This window comes from Haliotis rubra, unplaced genomic scaffold, assembly GCF_003918875.1.
Source record: "Haliotis rubra isolate DU_JTF1 unplaced genomic scaffold, ASM391887v1 Scf1573, whole genome shotgun sequence".
In the NCBI taxonomy this organism is placed as follows: Eukaryota; Metazoa; Mollusca; class Gastropoda; order Lepetellida; family Haliotidae; genus Haliotis; species Haliotis rubra.
In genome coordinates this window covers 128828-150660 of record NW_025765529.1, presented here as the reverse complement: position 1 = coordinate 150660, position 21833 = coordinate 128828, and the positions used below count along the sequence as shown (strand labels likewise).

Genomic DNA, 21833 nt, shown 5'->3' with positions numbered 1-21833 from the left:
GGTCAGTACATCTTGTCTGCAAGTTCTGTGGGAATGGTTCCTGGCGGGGTTCTCCCAATTCAACTCAATTAAAGTCAGAACAAACGAATATTTAGGTTTCCATTCTTGTTTATTGTGAAAAAAACGTATTAATCTAAACAAGCCTACATATATCTACCTACCTAAATCCTACATAAATACAGTTTAACTTTGGTTTATGTCCACCCCCTAATACCTACTCCCGAAAACAACAGAACCAAACCTACTCATTCCTATACTATTTCTCCCCCTTCCCAAACTAACACTAAATCAACACGACATCCCTAAAACAACAAACAATATGTGGAAACTTAAACTTGGTCTTGATCCAAGACTCGGAGTCGCTAGAAACTTACCCGATGCGGGTATCGGACGACTGACGATTCCCTACCTAGGGTAGGCCTATATAGTCGACATCGGACCACGTGACTGGGGAAATCCAGATTTCGGCCAATGCGCACGCTCCTTGCATCTCTGCCCCTCAAGATGGCGGAGCATGCAAGAAGCGTGACATCGTCCTGTCTCCCCGGCCACGAGGTCCGCATGGGCCTAGGCTTCTACATATTTGACTACAAAGGTAGGTACTACGTCAGCCGCCCACCCAACTACCTAACCTATCCCACCCACTATGAACTTTTGTATTTAATAAACTTTTATACCCCGAGACGCCCACATTCCCCTTAAAGTCAAAAGTTACCCTTTTGCCCCTCTCCTAAAAATCCCCCAAAATATGAAAACAAAACAAAAGAATAAATATATAACAGTTTACACACCAAAAAAACACAAAAACAAAACAAAACAAAATAAAACAAGCAAGTAAGAATTAACAATAAAATAAAATTAACAGTAACAGTACAGAATGCGAAAATGCGACTAGTCGCTCGGAAAGTCTTGCAGCGCCTGGCGATCCTCCTCCTCCTGTCGCTCACGGCTCAGGCGCCTCCGAGGCATGGCCGCTCTACTCTGGGCCGCCTGCTCTCTGGCTAACCGGCGGAACGCCGGGAGAGGGTCCCTCCGAGGGAGAAGACAGGCACCAGGGTCGCGGTACTGTCTGTTACTACGCTTAACCGTAGTTACACTGCCATGGGGATTATGCGTCTTCACATGTTCCTCCACACCCTTCTTCCTCTGGAATACCTTTAAACAGGTAGTGCACTGGCGCAAGTTGTGCTGGGGACGATGAAACCTCACCCAGTGGTTTACCATGTTCCGGTAGGTCCCAATGTGTCCACTGGCACATCCTTGAACTTCACAAGTCTGCCCATCTTCTGGCCAAATAGGCCTCTCCCCCTCCTCAAATGCTACCAACTCCTCCTCTTTGACTTGGATTTCGAATTCCATTTTCTGCAAGCAGAAGTATCAAGCAGAAAGAGGGAAGATTCTTCCCAGAGCAACCGAAATCATGTAGAGAAAAACAACAACAACAAAAACAAGCTATATAAACATCATGCAAGTTACCCTGTTTAAAATAACTGGCAAAACCCAATAAAATATAAGGAAAGTCACCCTTATCTTCTCCTAACTTGGACTAAACCTTTTTAATGGTTTAACAGTCCGTCCTGCCCGAGTCAGTATAGCTTCAGGCGTTCTAAATTCTTCCTCCAATTGGAAGGTATCCATCCCGGTCTGTATATCCGCTGCAGCGGAGTCATGCTGTGGTTGATTCAACCAGCTGCTTGGACTTGGAGTCCCCTCATATGGTTTTAAATGATCCACATGTACACTTACAATAGGTTTATCCTGTGCCCTTTGTATCCTGTAAGTAGTAAGGGATAGTTGCTCCACTATTAAGTAGGGACCATCCCAACCTAATCCCAATTTCTGGTTGGCCTTTGGAGGATACCACCTCCAGACAAAAGAGCCCTCTTCGAATGTCCTTGGCTTCAATCGAGAGTCATAGTTTTTCTTTTGGAATTTGGCCGCTCTACCTAACTGTTTATTGGCAAACTGAAAAGTGCCCTGCATGGTTTCTTTCAGCCATTTCACGTACTCTACGGGACAAAGCTCACCTTCAGTTGCAGGTGGGGTACCTATCATTAGATCTATAGGAAGATTCACTTCCCGCCCCAACATCATTAAGTTAGGTGAACAGTGTGTACTCTTATGTTCAGAGGCCCTATATGCCATGAGCAAGTATGGGAGATGGTCATCCCAATCCAAAGGTTCCTGATGAGTGTAAATACTGAGCATCTGCTTTAGGGTACGGTTGAAGCGCTCCACTAAACCGTCTGATTGAGGTCTGTAAGGGGTTGTTCTGGTTTTACTTATCCCAAGTAAACGGCACACTTCTGTGAATAAATGGGATTCGAACTCTCTTCCCTGATCAGTGTGAATCTGTTGGGGACAACCTAACCTACAAATTACCTCCGACACCAATTTGTCAGCAACAGTTGACGCTGTGTGATTCCTCAATGCAAATGCCTCTTTCCACTTGGTATAGTAATCACCAACTACCATAATATACTCATTACCATTTCTGCTTATAGGCAAAGGACCAACTATGTCTATGGCGATACATTCCAGGGGTGCCCGTATGGAAAATTGTTGCAAAGGAGACCTGCCTCGACCTGGACCTGGTTTACAGCGAGCACACCAGTCACAAGATTTTATCCACTGTTTAATGTCATCCGACATTCCTGGCCAATAGAATCTGGCTTTGATAGATGTGATTGTTTTATCCCGACCAAAATGCCCAGCTGTACGGGATGTATGCAAATGATCAAAGATAGACGTACGTACAGCTGTTGGTGCTACCAACTGCAAACGGGAACCCAAAACTTCAGATTCTACCTTACGATACAATAATCCATTCTCAAGCCTAAGATTTTGCCATTGTCCCCAAAGCATTTTTGCATCTGAACTCCAGTCTATGATTTCTGATTTCTCAGGTTGTTCACAGTCTTTTGACATCCAGTTTAATACCGGACCAATACCTCCATCAGCTGTTTGCCAGTCAAGCAACTCATCCCTAGTCCACACAGGTAACCAGTTAGCCACACCACTAGGAGCTGTGGAGTCACTGAACAGTCTACGACCTACTCCTGAATCATCAGCAGAATTCGCATCTTCCCCTGAATCTGTATGTATTTCAACATTCCCATCTTCAACTTCTACTAAACTGATAGGTTCAGGTGACTGAACACGACCCTCTACCACTTGCTGTTCAACAGCATTGTGCTCCACAGTAACAACCGGAGTATCCTGTTGAATACACGAGAAATCAGGAGAATGACAATCAGTACACTTCTCAAAAGTACATTTCCGCTGAGATCTACGGGACAGAGCATCAGCATTTTGATGCTTCCTACCAGGCCTATACTGGATCTCGAAATCATAAGTTTCAACAATGCTGAGCCACCTTGCTAAGATTCCTTCTGGATCTTTGAAATTTTTCAGCCATATCAAAGGAGCATGATCTGTGCGCAAGATAAACTTTTGGCCATAAAGAAAGTGTCTAAAGTGCTTAAGGAATGTAACCACTGCCAGAAGTTCACGTTTGGTAGTGCAATAGTTGCGTTGCGACTGTCCAAGCGTACGACTTGCATATGAAACAACCTTTTCATCTCCTTCTTGCACCTGAGATAGCACTGCACCTATACCAAAACCACTAGCATCAGTATCAAGCACATAAAGTCCCTTTTCCTGAGGAAAAGCAAGTACTGGAGCAGTTATTAGACATTGTTTCAACCGATCAAATGACCTCTGACAATCCTTTGTCCATTCAAATGGAATACCCTTCCGAGTAAGTCGCACCATAGGTGAAGCAACCTCTGAAAAATTTGGAATAAACTGCCGGTAATATCCCACAAGACCCAGAAAACTGCGAATGTCTGAACGAGTTTCCGGTTTAGGCCAGCTTTCGACAGCCTCTACTTTATCTGGACTACACCTAAGACCACTTGCTGAAACCATATGCCCTAGATAAGCAACTTCAGACTGGAAAAGTGTACATTTCTTTGGTTTAAGTTTCAAATTAGCCTGACGCAACTGAATGAAAACCAACCTAAGATTGTTTAATGCAGAATGAAAATCTGACCCAAAAACAATAACATCGTCCAGGTAACACAGACACTTCTTCCACTTCAACTTTCCCAATACCCTGTCCATCAATCTTTCAAAAGTAGCTGGGGCATTAGTAAGACCAAACGGCATGACATTGAACTGATGGAGTCCTACATGAGTAACAAAAGCAGTTTTGTGTTTGTCTCTTGGATCCATTTTTACTTGCCAATACCCGCTGGCTAAATCCAGGGTACTAAACCATTGACAACCACCCAATGTTTCCAGAGTTTCCTCTATCCTCGGCAAAGGATAGGCGTCCTTCAAGGTCACCTCATTCAATTTTCTAAAATCAATGCAAAATCTGCAGGATCCGTCACGCTTAGTTACTAAGCAAACAGGAGCAGACCAAGGGCTACTACTAGGTTCAATAATATTTTGTTGTAACATCTTGTCAATTTCATTTTCCACTAACTGTTTCTTAGCCAAAGGGATCCTTCGGGCCGGTAGTTTGATAGGAGTTGCATCACCAGTATTGATAATGTGAGTAGTCTCATCTGTCTGTCCTAACGAACCATCTTCACCCACAAACACATCCTGAAATTCTCGAACCAAATCAGAAACGGACTGCCTTTGACTATCCGAAGACCAGAGGAACATCTATCAACTAGTGACTGCAAGTGACTCGGTAAGTCCAAACTTTGTGCATCTGTGGCAACATCATCACAAGCTACAACCTGATCTACTCTGCTAACTGTAGCTAGTACGGATGAACTGTTTATGGACACTTTCTTGCTATTCAGGTTCAGCACTGAAATTACTACAACATCCTTATCAGGCTGGACAAGACTTCTAGCCACAAATATTCCTTTGCTTCGCCAATATTTATTTGGCTCCAACCAACCCCAATTCAGTACCAAATGAACCCTCCACAGTGCATTTGATTAATTTCTCAGAATTCTGGGGAACAACAACCTTGTCAACAATTCTAACCCGCGCACAACTACCTGTGTTCAGTTTGTACAACTTGAGTTTACCTCTAGATGTAGACAGTGTCTGTCGTCTCACATGTACCTCACCATCATAATCTTCTAGGAAATCCATGCCAAGAATACTACCCATGGTACCCAAGTCTGCAACGACAAACTCTTGTTGAAACGTCACACTTCCAACACAAAACTCAAAACAAGCAGAACCATGGACAACTATAGGCATACCATTGGCCGTAAAGAAATCCTTGTGAACTTTCTTCAAACTAATGCTCTGAAAACCCAGTTTAAGAACATCATCTTGTGACATAATTGAGACAGGAGACCCTGTATCCAACAACATTCTAGAGGTAAGCCCGTTCACCAAAACATCTGTATACAAACATTTCTGAGGTTTCAAAGAATGTAAAACAATCTGTTCCCGTGAAACTGATTCACTGGAGCAAGTTGACGAAGATGACTTCATCGGTTTCCCTTCACCAGATAAAAATAATTTTTCCTCTAACCCATCACCATTGAGTACAGATTGCTTCACCAAGGGATCAACACTATTCCCCATCCACGACGGTAAATCTACCTGCACTCCGATATCAACAGTAAAAAACAGTTTTTTTCACAGAAGCTACATCTTCATCTGGCCTACAAATTTTCCCAACATCGGCTGAGACCTCGGCCTCGACCCCAGCCTTTACTAGTTTCCCATATCTGTTTCCTTGATATCTGATCGATCAAGCAAACCCAGTTTTGATAAGTAGGGACACCTATCGCGAAAGTGACCTGATTGATTGCAGACATAGCAGGTGTTAGGCCTGGCACTTCTGAAGCTACGTTTAAACTTTTCCAAGCGATCATCTATTAACTTTGTGACTGCCTCCAGTGTCAACCCACCACTATCAAGTGGTTGCCTAGTTTGGTTCACTCCTGCCACCCTGTCTAAACTTTCAGGTTTCTTTTTCCTGCTTCCATCAACGGCTTCGAACTCCATGGCATATGAAATGGCGTTTTCCAGCGTTTGTGGATGTGCAAATGTAACATGTTTTCTCATGTCAAAGCTATGCAGGCCAGTTAAAAAAACTGATCAATCAAACGTACCTCTAGTGATGAAGGGGTGCTGGTAGGGTAAGCTAAATTTGCTAGTCTACGGAGTTCAAACCCATAATCCAGTACGGCCTCGTCACGACCTTGACGACGATTTCGAAATTCACTTCTGTAGGCTACATTCCGCTCAACGGGATTAAAACGTTGACTCAATGCATTTTTCACTGCCTGATAACTGCTGAGTTGCCCTAACGTAAGACTACTCAAAAGTTTTTGTGCTGCACCTCTCAAACACATACTAAGTTGTTGAGCCTTTTCATATTCTGACCACCCATTCCATGAAGCTACTTGTTCAAAATGAACAATAAAATCCTGCCAATCACATGATATTCCATCAAATCTTTCAGGCACAACTTCACGATGAGATAACCTAGTCTTTTCAAACCCCGTCAAAACAGTTCCGACTGGATTTGGTTGTCTTAAACAATTCAAACCTCTAGAATCCGAAAAATCAGTATGCAACCTGTCCTGTATTTCTGGTGTACTGAAATGTACAGAACGGCTACCACTCATGATTCCATCTGATATATGACCAAACAACCGATGATCAGCATTCTGACGTGCACCATAAGCTGATGCTAACTGTGTATCCCTACTCATCTGTCTTAAACCGACACCATTTCCTATTTGAGAAAGAGGTGAATACGGCGTAGAAGTTGGATACATATTTTGCCGAAATGGGGGCAACTCACTTGTCAAATCGATAAGTGGTTCCTCCAAATTAGCACCGGCACTGCCACGAAACTGACCATCAGTCTCGGACAACAAAGAACAATTTAGACCTAAATCTTCAGACATGTTTTTGGTAGACTACACTGAGAAAAATTGGAAAAAAAACAAACCCTTATCCTGGTCTCGGCACCAAATCTGTAATAGGCGCCTAGCGCGTGAGTGTTGTAAAACAGACGCCCAGTGACAGCAGAACGTTGTATATGTATGACAAGTGTCGGTTGGTTACTGAAGTAAAATGCTTTGCGTTGTGTTTGATAATTGGTCTCTTTACGTGGTCAGTACATCTTGTCTGCAAGTTCTGTGGGAATGGTTCCTGGCGGGTTCTCCCAATTCAACTCAATTAAAGTCAGAACAAAAGAATATTTAGGTTTCCATTCTTGTTTATTGTGAAAAAAACCGTATTAGTCTAAACAAGCCTACATATATCTACCTACCTAAATCCTACTTAAATACAGTTTAACTTTGGTTTATGTCCACCCCTAATACCTACTCCCGAAAACAACAAAACAAAACCTACTCATTCCTATACTATTTCTCCCCCTTCCCAAGCTAACACTAAATCAACACGACATCCCTAAAACAACAAACAATACGTGGAAACTTTAAACTTGGTCTTGATCCAAGACTCGAGTCGCTAGAAACTTACCCGATGCGGGTATCGGACGACTGACGATTCCCTACCTAGGGTAGGCCTATATAGTCGACATCGGGCCACGTGACTGGGGAAATCCAGATTTCGGCCAATGCGCACGCTCCTTGCATCTCTGCCCCTCAAGATGGCGGAGCATGCAAGAAGCGTGACATCGTCCTGTCTCCCCGGCCACGAGGTCCGCATGGGCCTAGGCTTCTACATATTTGACTACAAAGGTAGGTACTACGTCAGCCGCCCACCCAACTACCTAACCTACCCCACCCACTATGAACTTTTGTATTTAATAAAACTGCTTTTCAGTTGTATGTCGGAAATTAGATCAGTTCTATTTTCTCACAAGAGAACCCACCCAAGCTATTATGATTAACTTATTTGACAATGATTGATATTGTACAGTACAGACAAGTGGTGGGTTCTTTTGTTTGTCATATTCAAAACAAATCTGCCAACAAGCTTAAAAAATATTTCCTATTCTTTACTACTTCTTTGCCTATACAATGCCAAAGTCACCTTGGTAGCGTCTCTTATTCTCTTGATTTGCGGTGATATTCATCCTCACCCAGGTCCAATTAAAAATAATGAACTAAACATAATACACTTAAATGTGCGTAGCCTTAAAGATAAAATTGACATACTTGAGGCAGAGTTCGATCCTACGACGTCATATGTCTTACTGAGACATGGTTACATGATGGTATAAGTAGTAATGATATTTTAATTCCGGGTTTCCATTCACCTCTCAGAAATGATAGACAGAGCAGGGCGGGGTGTCGCAGTGTACGTTAAAAGTAAAATGAGTTTTGAATATATGGAGAATTTAACTTTAGCCGGGCTTGAGGCGATGTGGATAAAAGTAAGATGTAAAAAACGGAATTACTTAATAGGAACGTTCTATCGGGCAGACAAAACAGAAGCTTACTGGGATTTAATCGAAGATTCTATCAATAACGCTGTTGTTCTTAATATGGACACAATTGTAGTTGGTGACTTTAATATTAATTTACTTGCAGACACAAGTTATAAAATTAATCAATTACAACTGCTATTTGGACTAACACAACTTATAACTGAACCTACAAGGATTACGCCCAGTTCTAGTACATTAATTGATCTTATTTTTGTTTCAAGTGTTAGCACTGTACTAAAATCGGGTGTTTTAGATCCTGTATGTAGCGATCATTGCCCTGTATATGTCACCATTAATGAGTCGATTGCAAAATCGATTAATTACAAGAGAAAAATATATAATTATACTCTAGCTGATTTTGACGGTATTAAAAATGCCTTATATACTCTTGATTGGCATGCTTTCTTTGCCTCTGAAAATATTAACCGAATCGCAAGCGATTTGACTGGTGCAATTCTTAAATTATGCGATAGTTATATTCCAAATAAGGTCGTTACGATAAGGCCCCGGGACGCCCCCTGGATGAATAGTGAGGTACGTAAATTGATTCGTAAACGCAATCGCCATCATAAAATCGCAAAAAGGCGTAACTCATCATCTGACTGGGCACTTTTTAGATTGAGTAGAAATAAAGTTATATCCGCGGTAAGAAATGCAAAGAAGATGTACATGAATAAAATTGATGAACAAATAAATAATGAACATGGTACAAAAACATGGTGGCGTTTAGTTAAGAATTATATAAAAAGTAAACACACCACTAATATTAATACTTTTCCTTCGATAATCCAAAACGATAAACTATATGATGATAGTGCTGATATAGCAAACATTATGAATGATTTCTTTGCAGATCAGGCAAGAGTAGCTGCTCCTAATAGGGATATTCCTGAAATTCGTTTAGAGGTAGATAACCCATTATGTGACTTAACACTCAGTCCGCAAGAAATCCATGATATTCTCTCCTCTGTTGATATCATTAAAGCAACAGGCCCAGATGGTATAGGCAATAAATTTCTGAAAATGAATGCTAGACAATTAGCAGTTCCCTTATCTGAAGTTTTTAATCTATCATTAAAGAATACAGTGTTTCCTGATATCTGGAAGGAGGCATCAGTTGTTCCTATACATAAAAAAGGCAGTACAAATGAATGCTCTAACTATCGACCTGTCGCACTAACAAGTTGTGTAGCAAAGATTTTCGAAAAATGCATTTTTAAACATGTATTTAATTATTTTAGGGATAATGAAATGCTTACAAACTTACAATCCGGTTTCATGCCAGGCGATTCAACGGTTAATCAACTAACGTACCTGTATGACTTTATAGCGGGTGCATTAGATAGCGGTAAGGAAATTAGGGCTGTATTTTGTGACGTAAGTAAGGCTTTTGACAAGGTCTGGCATAAAGGTATTATACATAAGCTAAGACGTTATGGTATCGGGGGTAACTTGTTGAAATGGTTTGAGAGTTATCTAGACAATAGAGTTCAGCGAGTTGTTATTAATGGTTACGCGTCTGATCAAAGATCAATCCTAGCCGGGGTTCCCCAAGGCTCTGTCTTAGGACCATTATTGTTTATAGTTTATATCAACGACATCGTTGAAGGAATAAACAGCAATATCCGTCTCTTCGCAGATGACACATCACTTTATGCTATAATAAATGATCCTGATGAAACTGCTCTGTCTCTTAATAATGATCTACGTAAAATTTCTGATTGGGCTGACAAATGGCAAGTTACATTTAATCCTAATAAAACAGATTCTATACAATTCTCTCGTAAAGTTCAGCCCAGCCCAAAACGAAACTTAACAATGAAGGATGGTAATATTAATGACGTTAATAGCCATAAACATTTGGGACTTACTTTACAGCACGATTGTTCCTGGACTGATCATGTTAACTGTATCGCTAAAAAGGTTGCACCCATGGTAAACTGTCTTAGAGGTTTTAAATATCGTCTCTCACGTAGAACTTTACAAACAATGTACAAACAATATATCTTACCTATTTTCGACTATTGTTGTCACATCTGGGACAATTGTACCAAACAGCAAGCACTAACACTGGAAAAACTTAATCTTGATGCACTTAGAACGATTTGCGGTGCTGTTCGCGGCACGAGTCACAACAAAATTTATGATGAGACAAACTTCCAACCACTATGTACTCGAAGATACATCCAAAAAACTAACGTTTTTCTATAAGATGGTTAATAATTTTACTCCAAAATATCTGAGTGATCTCGTCCCTCCTAAGGTATCTGACACATCAAGCTACATTTTCCGAGACCGCTTGAAGCTCCAAACTATCGATAGTAAAAGTGCAAATTATGCTAAGTCATTTCTCCCAGATACAGTAAGATTGTGGAATTGTTTGTCTACCGATTATAGAGAAACGGCTACTTTGGGTAGTTTTAAGAAACAGATTAATGGGTCAAATAAGAATAATAGTCAAAATTACTTCAATTTAAGCTTTGGAACAAGATTCTGTCAGATTATCCATTCACGCCTCAGGCTCGGTTGCAGCGATTTAAACGCACATAAATATCAACGATTTATATCCTCAAATCCCTCTTGTTCTTGTGGCTACTGTTATGAAGATCCAATTCACTATTTCTTTTCGTGCGTTAATTACACTGACATAAGACATAAAATGCACTTCTATACTAAAGGATATGACATCAAATCAATACTATACGGCCACTCTCATGGATCTACTAAAGGTAATCTTGAATTATTAGAATCTATCCATTCTTTCATTGTACTGTCAGGCAGATTTGAGTTGTAATATATAAACGAAATTGCACTTACTATTAAGTATTTTCCGACACTAATGGTTCTAACGTTAAAAGTGGCATGTTACAGTTTATGATTGTTACATTTCCAGAAAGCTATTGTTTATTGTTTGTTGATATCATGTTTTTCTCCGTACGATTATTATATCTATAATATATCTGTATTCCGGAGCGGTATTCATATAAGCACCATACTGCTTGTTTACCAATCCGGTTCCTCTTTTGGAAATAAATATGTTTAAACCACAATCAACAAAATATATATACAAACATATTATATTGTGTGACATATGATACATACATGTTGTTATATTGACTAAATGAATATAAAGTCTTCTATATAAATTTATATCACTCTGGCTTATGGGTTTCATAAACCGAAGTTGTGAGAATTTTTCCTCTCCGGTATTTAGAAATTGTGTACGTACAGAGAGAAACTCGCTTATCCGGACCCCAGATGCCTGAACCCCCATCTACTGGACAATATTTACGTGAAACAAACTATACACAAGAGAAAATGTTTCTTTATTTCGGAAACCGAAACTCAATTACCAACAGTGCAAAATGCACACTGTAGCTAATGACTGTATCTCCTTTCTTGTGTCAAACAGCAAGAAATATAATGTTTAATAGGATAGCCGAAGTTGGTTAAAATAAACTCGTCCCTGATACATAAATATTGTCAAATGGAAGCTGCCATCTCAGAGATCACAACAATGTATTCTATGCACGTATTTCAACGACACTGGCAGTAAAAGTTAATAAAAACTCTGTTTCATGCTATCTTTTCTGTATATACTCCGTCTTATGTACATATTCATGACGTCAATCTTGTAAACATTTTGAGAGAGGGTACATGGAGGGGTGGAGTCCTTGGATGGGTGACCGTGTTTGGCAGCTTGGCTCCTGAGAGTTTCCAGGACTTCAGTCCTGCCCCACACCAAAGTACATGTGATACATGTGCTCTCACCTTAGGCAAGTGAGTTTGTTCAAAATTGCCTCTGTTCATCCAGCAGAAAATGGGTACCCGGTGGGATTAGTCATGTGACTAATAACCTAGCGTCTCACTGGCAGGTTGGGTTACCCGGGGTAATAATAGTCAGATTGTTAGCGCTATGAGCATCCACCAAGTGATTGAAGTTTAGAGCATTATGAATGCACAATTATTATATTATTATAAAGTAGTGAAAACCATTGCCCGTTCTTTTCCTGAGATTTAGATGATATTTGAACAGGGAACATAGCGCCCCCACTCTTTTGTTACTGGGTATCATTATGTCTGTTGTAGCTCTCGTAGAATCTGGACCCCTTCATGTGCTCCTCATACACCCTGTAATAGTCGTCCAGCATGGCATCAGTGAACCAATTCCTCCACTCCCCAGAGACGCCTGCAAGGAGAAAGTTTAGTAAATGTAGCGTTTTCCAAACTATGGGCCACATGGGATTATAGGTTTAATAGGGTATGTATAGGTTAATCACCCTTACAAGGTAGTTATTTAAATAAACTCTGCTCGGGCTAAAGCCGAACACGAGAACTCGCCAGCTTAAGTCTGGGCTAGTACAAGCATCCGCACATTTACCAATCTGATAAAGTCAGAACAGAACTACACAGAAATAACACTAATGTAGTTGCAGGGTGGTGATTGCATGAGACCTAGGAAGAATATCGCCTATGAAGAACGGCTAGACCGCGAGAAGAGACTGCTGCAAGATGGTGTCGAGACTCTACTTGCTTACGGAGATAGTGTATCTCACCTTGTGGGCCTATAAAATGAAGAATGCATGTGATATTGTGTATAATGTGATATTTTGTAATAATGTATGTTTGTATCATGATGATAGGGCTAATATTGCCTAATGGTTGTATTTCATAATACTGTTGGTGAGATTGATGATGATAATAATATGCATTTTGAATTAAATGAATGAATGAAGCCACAGTGTAAATTTTATGGGTAACCTAGTTACCCCGGACCATGTTACACAGGGTACAACTTACCCTGCACGCTCATTCATGTGTGTCCTCTAATCCCAGGTAATCCCCTGCTGGCTGCTGGCAAACTGGGGGTACACCCATACATACGCATGCACGTCGTCATATGAGCGAACTATTTTTAAGTACGACGTGAAACCCCATTTCACCTCACTCACCAAATAGGGCCGGTAAGGGTTCCAGTCAAAAACAGACAAACCGATGGCTGAAATCTTAAGCATGATGAAATAGACAGATAATTGTACACGTGAAACACCGTAACCACCGAATCCACACAAGGATCCCATAAGGATAGTGTGTCGGGTGGGATCTGGGTGGGGTGAAGATATTTGTGAGGAAGTGAGCTTTCGTGATATTATTCGTCATGCAGTAACGGCTGTTCTTAATGAGTGAGTGAGTGAGTTGAGTTTTACGCCGCACTCAGCAATATTCCAGCTATATGGTGGCGGTCTGTAAATAATCGAGTCTAGAGCAGACAATCCAGAGATCAACAGCATGAGCATCGATCTGCGCAATGGGAACCGATGACATGTGTCAACCAAGCCAGCGAGCCTGACCACCCGATGCCGTTGACCACTGGATTGTCTGGTCTAGACTCGATTATTTACAGACCGCCACCATATAGCTGGAATATTGCTGAGTGTGGCGTAAAACTAAACTCACTCACTCACTCATGATTTTTCAAACAATAAAACAACAGCAAACCTTTTCCGTAAAGATTATTTGCACCATCAACCTTCATTGCGTAGGCTTCTTTTTTCACTTTCATCTTGGAGAAGTGACATTCATCAGCAATAGCACAACACAGATCATCATCCCTTTGGAGACCCAGAAAGTCGGATAAAGCGCGCACCGTTGCAACTGGATCCTGAATAATAAGAACGTCATAGTTAAACCTGCACTGTTTACACCTGTTATACCACATTTACGTTCTGTTCTATGCTTCGATTGTCTTCATGTGGTCCAGTCCATAGGGCTCAGGTCACAAATTAGTTAAAGATAAGCAACGTCGAGAGCGGAGAGTCATTATATTAGTGACCGGATTTGGCAGCTTGAGTCCTGAGAGTTTATAGGACTTCTGTACTGTCCCACAACGAAACACATGTGATACATGTGGTCTCACCTTATGCAAGTGAGTTTGTTCAAAATTGTCTGTTCACCCAGCAGAAAATGGGTACCCGATGGGATACGTCCTGTGACTGAAGCAATCTAACGCCTAACAGGCAGCTTGGGTTATCCGGGGTAATAATGCACTGTGCTATTCATTGTTAGCGCCATGAGCATACTTAGTGTGGAGTTTGGCGCTATATAAATGGACACTATTAATAATCCCGAGTCGCCCCGGTTATGTTTCATGGCCTGCCAGAGCCACACCTGAGCACGTGGTTTTCATCAAAGCGGTAGGCGTGCTGCGTACTCCGGGTTTTGCTCCCACAAGCTGACACGCCGTGACGTCACTAAAACACTGTTCATAATATTCACTCACTGTATCCACCATCGTGCGGGCCTGTAGTATTCACTCACTTCGAAACAATTTCCTACATTTAACAAGCCGAGAATGTGTATGCATCTATACCAGTGTGAGCGAATGCACATCTTCTCTAATAGTCTAACCTTTTGGGTGTCCTCGTATAGCTGGTAGTGAACAGGTATGTCTGGGTTTTCTTGGAAATACTTCTCAGCATCCCGGACGTGTTCAAATATTCCATTTTTGTTTACTGCAAGTCAATAAAACATACATTTTAACATATCCACTGTTGATAACCCTCACCGAAATTCAAATATTTTCCGTTAAGCTGCACATTAAATTGTGAAAACTTCTTTCCTAAACCCCGTAAACGTGATCTTTGTATCGTTCTCTTAGAATACGTATAAATGTGAGATAAGGTGATGAGACTCACAACAATCCAACATTCTGGAATTTAAGTTTCGCCTGGCTCTTTACCGTTTCTACCGTTGATATACCATTTTAGGAACGTTTTCCATCCGACAATCTCTTTATCAACATACGTATTCTTATTGTAATTGTTTTAGCTTTCACAATTATTCTAAACCAAACCTTCACACCAAATTGGAAAAAATGACCGCTTTCTAAGCAAACATATTCAGGACGTCTTGATGTTCTGTGTATTTTCTTGTCCATTTTCAAAGCAGAGCAACCTTTCAGTTTCCTAGCGACTCCAATACAACTGAAGATGTGTGACTTGTCAGTGCAACTCCTGAGGAAGTTATTATAACTCTTAAAGAACGTAGGGGAACCTGAACTTGGATAGGAAGCATGAGCGTTAACAAACTTTTCAAAGACAGACATCTTGTGAACGCACCACCATTTCTCTTTACATCCCTAAACACATCCCATCGGGTGCACGTGAACAACGCAGTAGCCCCATACACGTGCACGGGTTTGTCATTCTTCATTTTGACGGTTTTTAGATAAATCACTGTAGACCATTCATTTTGACAATCATCTTGCAGCACACGGTTGTTAGTGTTTGTATCTAGCCGACTCTTTGTTTGAAAATGAAATTCGTGCACACGTCATATACCAATCATGTTTAAAGAGCGATTACTGTACAAACAACTATGGTCATAAGGAAGTGCAAGTGGTGATGCACTCTCAAAACATTCATTATTATCATATGAACATGTATTGACTCCAGTATGTCTCCCAATTAAGTTCCCATACCTTTTTGAAGAGTATATTTACTGGCTTCAATTTTAAGCCAAATGTTTCCAGCTTCCCAAATCCTAAACATTGCAGAAGAAAGAGTCACTAACCCCTTTGCTCCAAGAATAGCTGGAGGAAGTCTTCAAATGTTCCGTTGTACACGTTCCCACCGGCATCCCGATGGCCATGGTGCATCCTGTACAACGACACTGCCACGTCTTTGGGGTCGCGCATCGTGAAGATGACTCGGCACTTCTTCTCCTTCAGGTCCAACGGAGCTTGCGTCAAGTGGGCATGGCAGTTGAGGACTCGGGGCGAGGCTTGTTTGTCAAGGTCGCCAACAGTGGCTAGTTCTAGGTAGTCCTTAAACCGGGTGATGGTCTCAGCTTTGCCATTGATCAGCATGCAGGTCATCTCCCATATCCAATGTCCGCCTGGATCGAGAGATGAAGTGAGTGAGTGAGTGAGGTTTTGTATCTTACTATATGTTAGTTCACTCCGTGGGTGATTAAGGCAAGTGTGCCAAACGTAACATGGATGTGTACCCTGCATGTGTACCCAACATAACTTGCATGTGTACACAACGTAACAGTTATGTGCACCCTACGTAACAGTCACGTGTACCCAACATAACTTGCATGTGTACCCTGCATGTGTACCCAACATAACTTGCATGTGTACCCATCATAACATGCATGCGTAACCAACATAACTTGCATGTGTACCCAACATAACTTGCATATGTACCCAACATAACTTGCATGTGTACCCTGTATGTGTACCCATCATAACATGCATGTGTACCCAACATAACTTGCATGTGTACCCTACGTAACAGTCACGTGTACCCAACATAACTTGCATGTGTACCCAACATAACTTGCGTGTGTACCCTGTATGTGTACCCATCATAACATGCATGCGTACCCAACATAACTTGCATGTGTACCCAACATAACTTGCATATGTACCCAACATAACTTGCGTGTGTACCCTGTATGTGTACCCATCATAACATGCATGTGTACCCAACATAACTTGCATGTGTACCCAACGTAACAGTCACGTGTACCCTACGTAACAGCCACGTGTACCCTTCGTAACATGCATGTGTACCCAACGTAACATTCACATGTGTAGTATAACAGATCTCCTGTAAAATACATCAAAACATTCTTCCGTCGTGGAATTTGCTGATTTGTTTGGGCATGACGCCGAAAATGACAACGACATCTTGTGTGGATCCATGTCATGATACTGCTGGGGGAATATAGATTTGTAGTATTGTCTGACAATTAGCAACCTACAATGCTATACCTCCACTGTCCCCAAATGTCACCAGTGGCAGAAGTCCTATAAAATAGTGGAATATTGAGATCATCGACCTGTGCAGTCCATGGATCAATAACTCATGTATACAATTAGCAGTTCACCTTGATTGTTATTGGGATTTGATCCTACAGTGACATGTTTCAGGGGTGATCGTATTGATTTGGTGATGTCGCAGTAATGACGAGTGATTAAACACAAACACCTTGGTTGATTGATACTCAAAGACCAGCTGTATTCAAAATAATTTGTATAATTCATTATCACTGTTGGAGTCCGGTTAACTAAACTAGGATAAGTAAACAATACCGCTTAACTTAACGTTTTCTGACGGTCCCTGGAAGTAAATTACTTAACAAAAGAGACCGGATAACTAAATTAGCGATCAGCACATAATCCGACATGAGAGGCACGTGTCAGTCTCCGGCTAAACAAACATCCTACTTACAGCTCGCTGGCATCATGCAGTTGACAATACACTGACAACTGGAGGCCAGCCCTGATATGTTGTTCATAGTTTTATGTAGCTTGGTCATATTACTTACCAATGTTGTCTGTAATTCTGCTGTTTACATATACATGCATATGGTTGTCATTTGCAGGTTTTGATAAGTTTGGATAAGTAAAATACCTGATAAGTAAACAGTTTTGGCGAGTCCCTTGAAATTTTACTAATCAGGTTTCCACTGTATTTCCAACTGAGAAAGTTTCACTTCTTATAATAGTGTCAACCTTTTGTTGCTCAGCTCTTTATAAATTTAAATTCAATTTTGAAATTTGAAATGTTGTTACCATTGTATATCATACTGGTTTCTGTTAACTCCTCACCATGGACCCACTGATGGGCTTTTGTGTTGGATGTTTAATGTTTTATGTTGTTTTACGCCGCACTCAGCAATGTTCCAGCTATATGGCAGCGGTCTGTAAGTAATCGAGTTTGGACCAGACAATCCAGTGATCAACAGCATGAACATAGATCTACTCCATTGGGACACAATGACCTGCGTCCATCAAATCAGTGAGCCTGACCTTCCGATCCCGTTAGTCGCTTACAACAAGCATGGGTTGCTGAAGACCAATTCTAATCCAGATCTTCACGGGTCTCTTGTGTTTGAAGAAACAGTTATTCAAACTAAAACAGATACATGCCTTTGAAGAATGCCATGACCTGATCGTTTAACCTGATGTTTCAAATAAGATTCAATACTCACATAGTGCTGACAACTGAGAGAATATATCCAGCTTATAAAAACGTCTGTGAAGACAAAAGGCAAACAGAGCCAGAAATCTCACCTGTTCTTAGATACCCTGGGAAATAGATGTCATCAGGTCGGAGCTTGAAGTTCTTCACTCTGCCGGGATCTATGAAGCAGCCACATCGGACTCCTTCATACATTTGAAACATTAGACTTTCCCCATGTCGGTCTTTCTCCCAGACTATATCCTGCGCTGTCAGGTCAATCTCCAGGGCCTTGTCATTGATCTGAGGACATAGAAGGTGAAAGATACTGGTTGTGCATAGTGGAGATAGCTGACCCTTCTTGTCTCGAGCTGATATGACAGATGGTGAAATCCATCATGTTCCTGACACATATTACAGATTCTGTCGCATAATTTCTACAAAAGTTGTGGATTATCTCAGAGAGAGAGAGACACTTCTACACTCAATATTTCACATGGAAAAAGGCCCAAGACAACAACAGCCATCGAATCTCCAAACTCTAAGGATCGAAAGGGTACCTAACCTTAAGGATCGGAAGGGTACCCAACTCTAAGGATCGGAAAGGGTACCTAACCCTAAGGATCGAAAGGGTACCTAACCTTAAGGTTCGGAAGGGTACCCAACTCTAAGGATCGGAAAGGGTACATAACCCTAAGGATCGGAAAGGGTGCCTAACCCTAAGGACAGTAAGAGTTGTTTCCTCTAAAGATGCGTCAGCTCCTTAAGGATCGAAAGGGTACCTAACCCTAAACCGGAAAGGGCTGTTTGCCTCTGAAGAAGTTCAGTTGTATAGAGGAGAGCACCGAAGCGTGAGTCGAGCAGCGATATAGCGAGACTGTGGGCTCGCTATAGTGCCATAATTGCTCCGCGACGGGCAGTCATCCCTGGGCCTAGATTTTCTAAGCTCTGTTAGCGCTAAGATAGTCATAAGTTAATGTTAATGTATGGCAATTGACTATCTTAGCGGTAAGAGAGCTTCGAAAATCTAGGCCATGCCGGTTGCTGAGCCCGGTAAACTACATTCTTGTCGATATTATATCAGTATTTCAAGGTCAGTGGACGAAAGCAGAGACCATATTATATGGTCTCTGACGAAAGGCATTGGTCCATGAACGCACACGTGACCTTGATTCACTTGTATCGTAGGCATTTTGGAACAGGATTTATCAGGGATATTTATAATATTCCTTGAGTTATGTAAATTGAATATCTCTTTAAGTAATGACCATGCTGTCAATAGAAATGAAATCAATGCAGCTTGACCATTGTCATCATGGCCACCATCATAGAGTCATTAGCTGCATATAATCAAAGTTAGACAATGGCTGGTTGGCCACTGAAGCTAGCATTGTGGTAGTCTGTCGTACAGACCCTGGAGCAAATATATCCAAGAAAGCCCACGCAAGTCTATAAAATGTGGCAAGTCTAGATTTCCTCAGCTTCTGAAAATGGCTCTGAAAAGGGCTCCTTTTCATTATATTATATTTTTTTCACTATGAACTTTTTTCAGTAGAATATGTTCATTTCAGAGACTAGTTGTTAGTCTAGGCATTGTGGATGAGGTGCTTGATACTGCAGGCTGACCACACATCTGTCGCAAATACGGCACGTAACAGTGTGGTGAGGATTCGACCTAGACTAACAACTAGTCTCTGAAATGAACATATTATACTGAAAAAAGTTCATAGTAAAAAAAAAAATATAAATGAAAAGGAGCCCTGAGACTTTCTTCATTTTCAGATCTAGACTTGCCACATTTTCTAGACTTGTGTGGGCTTTCTTGGATATATTTGCTTCAGGGTCTGTACGAGAGACTAGATTCGACCCTCAGGGATAAATTGAGAATGCTTTGTGTTAGTCGAGACTTGACCCTGAGCCAGCGCGCGGCTAGGCAGGCTGGCAGACCATCGCCTCCCCAATGCCGCCTAGCCCTTGTTATAACATCATGTAATTATACACATTGAATCACGAATACAGTGTTGTGGACCCACTGATGGACTTCTGTATTTGAAGACACAGTTATCCTTTTCAGCTGCCCGGGATACATGTGTCCTGGTACTTGCCTAACATTCAAAGTCTTAGCAAGACGCATTCTGTTTGTCCGCTTTGTTTAAATCGCACAACACGAATCTACAATTCACAACCAACAAATTCTAACGGCACATGTTTTTGGTACACGGTATAGTCCCACCACGCACCCTGTTGGGCCTTAATGTTAATTTGTAGAACACGGCAGCGCTGACAGCCAGCCAGAGACGTTCGCACAATAGTATATGAGGTACTCAACTGCTACGTCCTTCTGCCGAACTATAGAGTCACAAACATGTTTCATACAGCTGGTAACTCTGCCTTTACACCCCAACGAGATGTCACAGACAAAACCATCATAACGTGACTTACTGAATATGCGGCTTGCTTGCTCTCTGTCGCCATGTCGTACGCCTGAGAAGAGCCGAAGTGTGCCTGTAGAATGCGGCTGCGATCTCGCTGCGGGCAAACAGGTCGAGCGAATGTGATGTGCACAGGGTTTAACGACGACGAAATTGGAGGTTTAACGTCGGCTTCTGGCGAATTTGGAATAAAAAGCGTTTAAAACATAGATAAAGATAAGAAAATAATAAAAAGCCAAGTTAAATAAGGGAAAAGGAAATAAAAGTTGATAAGGAATAGTGGTTGTTAATAAATAAGAGGTAGAATTGAAATAGACGATAGGTGAATATAAAAGGGGTAGGGGGGGGTGTATTAAGTATTAAGAATGCAAAGCATAGGGGGCAGATATTTAATGCAGTTAAGCTGCATAAGTTATATATAGGGGCTATAAGGGATGAATAAATAACAGGTGTTGGGTTGGAGGGGATGGGGGGGTGAGGGGAGCAAGTGAGGCGTAGAGAGGCAGAGGCCGGGTTGAGGAACAAACGGTGTTGTTTGGCTGGCTGGCGGGTGACCTTGACCTTGGCAGTGTGGGCTTGTGACGGGTTGTTTACATTTAGCGAGAGGGGAGAACGAGCGTGGCGTGTGCAGAGTATGGATAAATGAACATGGGAGCCGTGTCTGAAATTGTAGGGGGGCAGAGTGGATAATCGAGGTTTAAATGGCTGGCCTGAATGTTTGAGTAAGTGGGAGGTGAGAGAGGTAGCTGTAGTTTATTTAATGAATTTTAGATTCTTTTTAGAAGGTTTGAATTTTGTAGGAATACTGATAGGGCGTTGAAGATACTTGTTGGGTTGTGGGGGTTGAGGAGTAGTGGGATGTTATTGTGGTATTTAGAGGGAATGTTGTTTTGTAGTTGCTTATGTTGGTCTTTTGTAGCTGGCAGTGTATGAGTATGTGATTTATGTCTTCTTGGGTATTACAGTGTGTGCATAATCCATCTGCATGTCTGTTTTGTTTGTTAAGTGTGTGGTTGAGGTTTGTGATGCCTGTGA

The 21833-nt window shown here is 41.4% G+C and overlaps 1 protein-coding gene across 1 annotated transcript; it reads right to left on the bottom strand.

Moving 5' to 3' along the window:
* Positions 1–11682: 11682 nt before the first annotated feature.
* On the bottom strand, positions 11683–20952 carry LOC124271114 (sulfotransferase 1E1-like). Its single transcript, XM_046706182.1, has 6 exons — positions 20809–20952; positions 18480–18669; positions 15968–16291; positions 14804–14907; positions 13895–14057; positions 11683–12584 (listed from the first exon to the last, which is right to left on the bottom strand). Exons 1-6 carry the CDS (start codon positions 20839–20841, stop codon positions 12457–12459), a joined length of 942 nt encoding a protein of 313 aa, XP_046562138.1. The 5' UTR covers positions 20842–20952; the 3' UTR covers positions 11683–12456.
* Between the last annotated feature and the right edge of the window lie 881 nt (positions 20953–21833).

Coding starts and splice junctions, on each gene's coding strand:
- LOC124271114 (XM_046706182.1), bottom strand. CDS start 20,841: ATGGCGACAGAGAGCAAGCAAGCCGCATATTCA. Junction 14,908..15,967: donor GCTATTCTTGGAGCAAAGGG/GTTAGTGACTCT, acceptor ATTGACTTGCAG/TAAACAAAAATGGAATATTT. Junction 14,058..14,803: donor TATACGAGGACACCCAAAAG/GTTAGACTATTA, acceptor CTTATTATTCAG/GATCCAGTTGCAACGGTGCG.